This window comes from Larimichthys crocea, chromosome XXIII, assembly GCF_000972845.2.
Source record: "Larimichthys crocea isolate SSNF chromosome XXIII, L_crocea_2.0, whole genome shotgun sequence".
Lineage (NCBI taxonomy): Eukaryota > Metazoa > Chordata > Actinopteri > Sciaenidae > Larimichthys > Larimichthys crocea.
The window spans coordinates 4407834-4415700 of NC_040033.1; the positions used below are offsets into that span (position 1 = coordinate 4407834).

At 39.4% G+C, this 7867-nt stretch overlaps 2 protein-coding genes across 3 annotated transcripts; one reads left to right on the forward strand and one right to left on the reverse strand.

Annotated features, from left to right (window-relative positions):
* The first annotated feature begins 266 nt into the window (after window positions 1–266).
* On the forward strand, window positions 267–2114 carry ccl20b (chemokine (C-C motif) ligand 20b). Its single transcript, XM_019266991.2, has 4 exons — window positions 267–425; window positions 620–722; window positions 1180–1254; window positions 1345–2114. Exons 1-4 carry the CDS (start codon window positions 344–346, stop codon window positions 1409–1411), a joined length of 327 nt encoding a protein of 108 aa, XP_019122536.2. The 5' UTR covers window positions 267–343; the 3' UTR covers window positions 1412–2114.
* Window positions 1752–7474, reverse strand: LOC104928758 (toll-like receptor 13). 2 transcript variants are annotated; one of them, XM_010743101.3, is made up of 4 exons: window positions 7334–7474; window positions 4553–7153; window positions 3709–3826; window positions 1752–3300 (listed from the first exon to the last, which is right to left on the reverse strand). In XM_010743101.3, the coding sequence occupies exons 2-4, from the start codon at window positions 7098–7100 to the stop codon at window positions 3063–3065; spliced, it is 2904 nt and encodes a 967-aa protein (XP_010741403.3). In that variant the 5' UTR covers window positions 7101–7153; window positions 7334–7474; the 3' UTR covers window positions 1752–3062.
* Window positions 7475–7867: the final 393 nt, after the last annotated feature.

A 7867-nucleotide genomic window follows, 5' to 3' on the forward strand; every position in this document is an offset into this window, starting at 1 on the left:
TGGCAACTTGGGGGCTGCAAAAACAAGTTGTAAACACAACATGAGGAAAATATCTGTCTCTGTAGCTGCACTATGTTCACCGGACTGTGTCTCTCTTTGCTAATTAAAGCCTCAGGTAAAAGGCTGCCTGTTGAAATTTGACATGTAACTCGCCACATCTAATCTAATCTAGCACACATTTCACTTCTGGAGGTGGCACCTTGCTGGATTGCGTAACAGGGGGAAAACCCTACCTGCTCTACTTAAATCTCGCTGATTTCCCTCAGGCACTGCACACCACCAAACACAGCTTACTACAGACTGATACAGATCAGCAGAGAAAAAGCACGCCGACCGTCGAACTATGGCAAGCGGCAAAGCGTGTCTCCTGGGAGTGCTGTGCTCACTCATCATCCTCAGCAGCTTTATCGGCAGCACAGAGACAGGTGAGTCCAACGGCTACGACTGGAATACCAAAGGATTTGTGTCAGATTTGCTGCATTTAGGAAGGGAGAAGCTCTATTTTGTCTTTTATAATGACATATTTCCATAGATAGACTCTACCAGGAGTGCTCAGTGTGCTTGAATGTTGTGTTTCCTGCATGCAAATGAAAAGGTTTGTCTGCTCTTGTCTTTAAAGCGAGCTGCTGCCTAAGGTACAGAAAGCGTCCGGTGTTATGCAGACGAGCTGTTGGTTACACCATCCAGACCATCAACACTTCCTGCGACATCGATGCCATCATGTGAGTTCTCATGTCAGGCTCCAGTGCAGTAAAATGATGCTAGAAACAAAGACTTTATGGGCAATGTAAGCAAGATGTGCAGCACATAAAATAAGAATAAGAGCTGCAATAATCAGTTTGCTATCATGCAAAGCCTCAATTCACCCATCAAATCTTATGTATTTTAGCTTGAAATTACTTAAACGGCTTAATCGACTATCACAAAAGTGTTTGTTTATGATTCCTTAGTGTCTGAATTTGGAAGTCAAATCCAATAAATGTAGATTTTTCAGAGGACACACGTTAGAAAACAGATATGACGTGACGAGAGTATGATCTAATGTGTATAAATTGCAACACTAGTTAGTGTTGTTAATGTTTACACCAGCCGACACGCTGGATTGAGAGATCTAGTACATGAAGTGCATTCGCGTGCCCTGTGCATGATCGTTTCTTTTTTGTTTCCTGGATTCCACAGCTTCCACGTTCGAGGAAGTTTCGTGTGTGCCGATCCGTCAGTCAGCTGGACCCAGAGAGTGAAAGAGTGTTTGGAGTGAGTACACTCACGTCTCTCTTGATTCATTTGGTACTTTAAACCAAATACTGAACCAAACTCATGTTGTGTATCCATTTTTCTTTGCAGTCAAAGGAGGAGGAACAACGCTCAGATTCTCAAAGAGGGAACCCAAAGCCCAACTGTATCAGCATGAACTCCACATGACAGCTCATTTCTGCATCCCTGCACCAAATAACCAAATATCTGCCACTGTTGTCATAGTAAGACTTCACATTCTACGCTTAAATAGTTTTAAAATTACTGTAACAGGAACTATTGTGTATTTTTTGTTACATTCTCCTTTTAATATTTGTTCTGTTCTATGAACAATGACGTGTAGTATTCTAAATACATAGTACACTGTAAGCTGTAGCTACAGCGCCTGAACTAAACAGAAAACAAGTATTGTGAGATTTTTGTCAATTCTGTCTCGATGTTTACCATGTCTGACATGGAGTATGAAATGCTGTACTCGCAAAAATAAGACACTGTTAAAGAATTTCATAATGTTATTTAATAAAATAAAATAAAAACAGATGTTTAATAATACATGTGTTTGTTTGTATTCACTGCATTCACCATGTTCGACAACTTTTTCAGCTGTGGCAATGAAAATTCTTGAAATTAAAACTTTGAAATATAATTATATACATCATATTTTATGATCTTGAAGATGTTATCTTACTTCACAGTGATTAGTCAGTCAAAACTCTAATTTCAGGTGGACTGCATGCACATTCTGCACATGTAACAAACCTTAAAACACAGTTATCGTCCTTTACAAGCACAGTACAAAACATAAAGAGAGTAAAATGAATTAAAGTTATAAAACATCAATTAAATCATCAAAAAGGTTTTTTTTAAACCAATTTTAGATCCCTGATCAGGTCACACCAAAGTCTTGGAGTCCAACCAGAACACATCTGACAAAGAGGACAGAGGGAATTAAAAGATCTGATAAAAAACAAAGTGAAGCCTCTCTGTTCTTTGAAAGGTATCAATAATACCTTAAAATCAAGGCAGGAGAGGAGACTTTTACCGATTCTAGAGAGCAAGGAATGAAAGTAATCTAACAGACTAGTTATGACGGCATTATTGAAATGTTTCTGAGATGACTGATTTATTGTTTGTCTAGACTGTCACGGAGATTTATGCCTTAAGATTATGTCTTAATCTACTTGATAATTGATGCTCATTCAGGCAGTTCAGCAGGTTGACAGCAATCTCATAGATGATTTATGAAGATAGTTTGATTTAGGGTCATTTGGATGAAAAGTACTTTTTCACTGAAACTGTTAGCAAGCATCAACAGGTAAGTTTAAAAAACCGCAACGACAATGCCAATAAAAAGACGTAGGCATCATGATTAATGAAAAAAAACCCTGAAAACATGTCAGACTGTGGCATGATAAGAGAAGTATCACTTCACAGTTGACTGAATAAAAACTGAAAGTGACTTTTTACCCAGACAGGGAAGTGTGTTTTTCAGGGAGAACAGTCAGCTAAGATATTTTGACCACATCAATTTGTCAAATCGCAGTTTGTCATCACCCAATTATTTAGCTATGATTAGCAGTTGATGATTTATTCGAGAAGTCAAAGGCGGGGCTCGCGCTTTTTTTGAAACGGAAAAAATAATTTGACTTGTATTAATCATAACTTGATCTTCCAGTTTGTGGCAACTGATTTTCCATTCCAGTTAGTTAACGTATTGGCAGATGATTTAATCTAGTGTCAATGACAGGCCAGAGAGTTGGTATTAAAACATGAAGGCATAAGAATGTCATAAGACTCAAACCTCCCGGTCAGTCCATCACGGTAAGAAGGAGCCTGTCTTCATAGAGACCTTCTTCTTCGGCCCTCAGAGCCTTACGGAGTTTCTCCCAGAACACCTCGGTGTGCTCCCGATCTTGCGGCCAGCTCAGGTAGGTCTGCCTCTTCAGCAGCTTCCTCATGCGGTGGTGAGGAGACATCTCATAGGTGGGGATCTCCTCCAGAAACACCAGGATCAGTACGTCCTTCCGCTCATCGAAGAGACGAAAGCTAGACGGAGGGGAAAGAAAGATGGTCGAGGAAGAGGATTGGAAACTGGGAATACTGGGAAACCCCCAAAAAATCCATTCTCAGTCATATCCTCTAAAGTTGGGACCATTTCTGCTGAGTAAATTACCCGAGCATGAACAGCTATCAAATCTGAGTAATCAACTCATAATTTAAAAACAAAACTTTTTAAGGGATGTAGAAACTTCCCATTCATGTAAATACAATGCCAGAAATGAAAAAAAATTAAAGTTATATGGTGCAATGGAAACATTCATCCATCTGTCGCTAACTGGCATGCCCTCTTCTTCTGTAATTGTAAACAGCTCTAGCGTATCGCACAGAGTTTCTGAGGCGTTACGCCGCCACGTGTCTCAGCTCAGAGATGTTCAAAGTCAGTTGAAGCATTACCTGGCCACCTGGATCTCTCTGGAGCACCACTCACTCTCGAGGTATCTTCGACTGATCACACAGATGGTCTTCCTGCTTGCATAGATGGCATCCGTGATGTTTTCTATGATGGGTTTACCTGAGGAAGAGGAAGGTAAAGAACAGGGGTCAGTCACAGACTCTGTATTCTCCTCGTTTGTTCGTTTTATTAGTGCAGTACAAAAGGTACAATGGTGACACCTAATGGAGTAGAGATGAAGGTACATAACTGATGTTGCATGTTTAGTGTGAGTGATGGTTTTCTATATCTGGACACCAGAGCTGACACAAACACGCTCTAGAAAGCTTATTTATCTGTGGATGAATTTTGTCTTCATTGATGCACTTATAACCAGCTCTGATTGTTTGATCCATGTTCAAAGGCACAGGATTCTTGGCTGAGCAGCAGCTGTAACTGTACATTTCTAAAAAACACACACAAATGTTTTCGTGTTTGATTGAGGTGGAGGAAACCAAGAGCGCATTTGTTCTGTCCTGCTAATTTGGAAAGAATTTCAGCCCATCAAATGCACTGAACAATTCATCAAGTACAGTAGATGTTGATTTATTTTGCAGTATAAGTGAGCGCTTACACAGCTAATCATGTATTTATTTTGCAGTATAAGTGAGCGCTTACACAGCTAATCATGTTACTATAAGAAAAGGTTTGGCTGTATGGATGTTAATCCATCTAAAGAACCAACCAACATTGGATTGACATCGCCATCCCAAAAGTCAATCATGGCTAAAAAGTAAACTCTTTGCATTCAAGCCCAGCTGATGCAAAGAAAATAAGTTTATTTTAAGGTGTAAGCGGTGGTCTTACCTGGCTCGAAGTCTCGATGGTGCAGACACAATCTCCAGCCCTGCTCTCCTTCCAGTTTTGGCAACAGCTCTTGGATGACCCATGGCTCATCATGGGTGTTGTAGGAGATAAAGGCGTCATACAGATTTGCGGCCTGCTTGTTTTGATTCTTTGAGTCAAAGAGCAAAGCCAAGAAGTAGTAGTAGGCATACGTCAGCTGCCACCTCAGGAAATGGTAGGTGAAGGATACTACCATAAACAGGAGGACCATACATGTGGTTGAAACAAAGCAGATGAAGTCGGTGCTCACTTTGCAGAACCTGATATCAAAGTCCAACAGTTTCATACCTTTTAGGTCTGGAGGATAGTTGCACTCAAAGTTATAGGCGTCAAAAACTTGTGTTTTGTTGCTGTTTTCTGTCCAGTTGATGAACCAGGCATTATCACAGTCACAGGTGAAACTATTGCCTTGCAAATCCAAATAAACAAGAGCTTTTAGGGGATCCATTTCGTCCTCGCTGAGAACTGAAAATGCGTTCTTTCTCGCCTGTATGAACTCCAGCTTGGTGAGGCCGGCGTCTTTTAAGAAATCTAGAGACCGAAGACTTATTCTGGATATGTAGAGACTTTTGAGGTTTTGAATTGGGAAAAACAATTCTGGAGAGAGATCCACAATGTCATTTGAGCTAATATCAAGTATTTGCAGTTGAGGGGTGTGATTAAACATGTCTTTGGACAAGGATAAAAGTTGAGTGTTCCTGGTATTGAAAACCAAAAGATTTGTCAAACCTTGCAGGAGGTTGGAGGGCAGCAGGGACTTCCCTCGTCGGTGTTGTCCAGGAATAGCCAATATTTGCAAATGGGACAGTTTAGAAAATGGTGGATTAGGCATAGCTGAACTGTAGTTATATCTGATGTGATTGGTCCTCAAATCCAATCTTCTTAAATTTGTCAGATGATTAAAAACTTCTTGTCTTATGACTGATTGATTAATATTATTTGATTGCAGCTGAAGATCAGTAAGATCCGTCAATCCAATGAAACACCCGTCTTCAAGATTTTTTATTTTATTTTCATGTAATGAGAACATCTGGAGGGATTGCAAGCCGTTAAATGCCTCAGATTGAATAGTGGTGAGTCCATTTCCATTCAAACGCAGTTGGGTTAGATTTGGTAAGTTTGGTTTTTTGAAAGCACCACCAAACTTGCAGATATGGTTGCCCTGTAGCTTTAAAACTTGCAGTTGTATTAAATCCTTGAAAACACAATCGTTTAGAGCCGAGATGAAATTATTAAAAAGCCTGAGGTGTTTAAGCTTTGTCATATTGGCAAAATCTTGACATCCAAGTGTGGTGATGTTATTTTTGCTGAGATCTAACTCTTCAAGAGTTGGTATATATTTTGTTGCGGCTGGAACAGAGTGGAGCGAGTTACGACTTAAAGTCAAGATTTTTAAACCTTGCATTGATGCGAAAGCCTCGTCGTGGATATTTTTAATTCGACTCTCTGCTAAATCTAACTCTGTTACGTTGATACACAACTTGAATAAATTGGAACGGATAAAATGGAGTTTGTTACGTCGGAGTTGGAGCGTGGACATTGTTGGGATGGTGCAGGAAATGTTGATTAGTGCTGTGAGGTTGTATTTCATTGAGTTCATCCTCATAGAAATCAAGGAGGAGTTGACGCTCTCTAGAAAGGTTTTCATGTGACCAAACACCAATTCAAGCCCACTAATATCAAGAGTAGACACTCGACTTGGAAAAGTTGTGTTACGCACCTCCCATTTCATATGTTGCTTACTATGAAAGCCACCGATATTAAACCTGGTGAGATCTGGAAAAATATCTGTAGTGATGTTAAAGACTCCAAAGGGATTTTGAGACACATCAAGGGAAGTAAGCCCTAGTGAGCTGTTTGTCAGTTCCCACGAGTTAAAAGTGGTAAAACCATTGCCATAGATTGACAGATCTTTTAGATTTGGCAGGTGTTGTATTATAGCATGCACGTTTGTTAAGTGGTTCAGTCTGTTGAAAGAGATGTCCAAAAGCTTCAAGCTTGTCAAGGACTTGAAAGAAGTTGACGCCACCACTTTGATGCCATTACTTCTAATTCTTAGCTCTGTGAGGTTTCTCAAACCGTCGAAAAGATCAGCTCTAAGTTCATGAAGCTTATTATTGTTTAGATTCAAGTTCTTGAGGGAAATTAGATTAGCAAAGGCACCCGTGTCTATCTGTGAAATCATGTTGCGATCTATTTCTAACTGTGTCAAAAGCGGTAGGTTTTTGAAATCTGATCCTTGTATTTTAGTGATTTTGTTTAGAGACAAGTCCAAACCTGTCACTGTTGGGGGAATATCCTTAGGAACAGCTTTGAGACTAGGCCTACTCTTGGCACATATAGCAGTGCTGTAACTGATTCGGCAAGATCTCAGCGAAAATCCCCTGACTGGAACAACAACATTGTCGATATTCAGCAAAAGAAACATAATACTTAGTTTAAAGTATTTTGCTCTTCCTTTTGGCATTGTTTTGTTCTCCTTCACTTCATGACCCATTTTTAAAATCATCCAACCAACAAAAATAGTCCACTGCAGATGAAAAAAAACTGCAGAAGGTGATTCTGAAAATACAATAAGACAAACAAACAAGCCCATCAACAACAGTGACAATCAACAAATATGTAAACTCATAAATTATCACTGTATGTAGGCACAATATGTCATTGTGGAAACAGAAAAAAACCCCAAATCTGAGCTCAGACAGTTTCTTTATGACCATATGACAAATTTCTAATACTTACTGTGTCACGCAAAGATGAACTGATTTATCCTCAGAATGTACCCTGAATCTTCCTTTGATGCTGATTCTCAAATCAGTTACAGTAATGAGACACCTCTCCTGTGCCTGTTGCCTTTGTCCGAGAGAGAGTGAGGAAGTGAACGATAGCTCTATTCCCCTTATTTTCACTTCTTCTTTTTTTCTAACGGGTATCAAACAGGGAGTTGCAGTCTTACTCATTTTATTTTAAATAGAGGCTGCTGCAATTAAAGCAGGAGAGAAAAAAGCACTGTTGAGACATTTTACTGCTCACTTTCATCAAAACAACGTGAGATACGGATGTCGTGCTTTAGTAAACAGCTGAAGAGGGATACTAAGTAATCACATTGATGGTAATTCATTTCTGTGTAATTCTCAAGGTGGATTCAAAGCAGATCGATTTAACACACAAAAGATAAACCTGGTAAAGGTGGAGCTAATTTCAATACCACCTTCACATGCAATAATACATTTAATTAGTTAAATATATTTTATATCAGTAATCTCAAATACATGA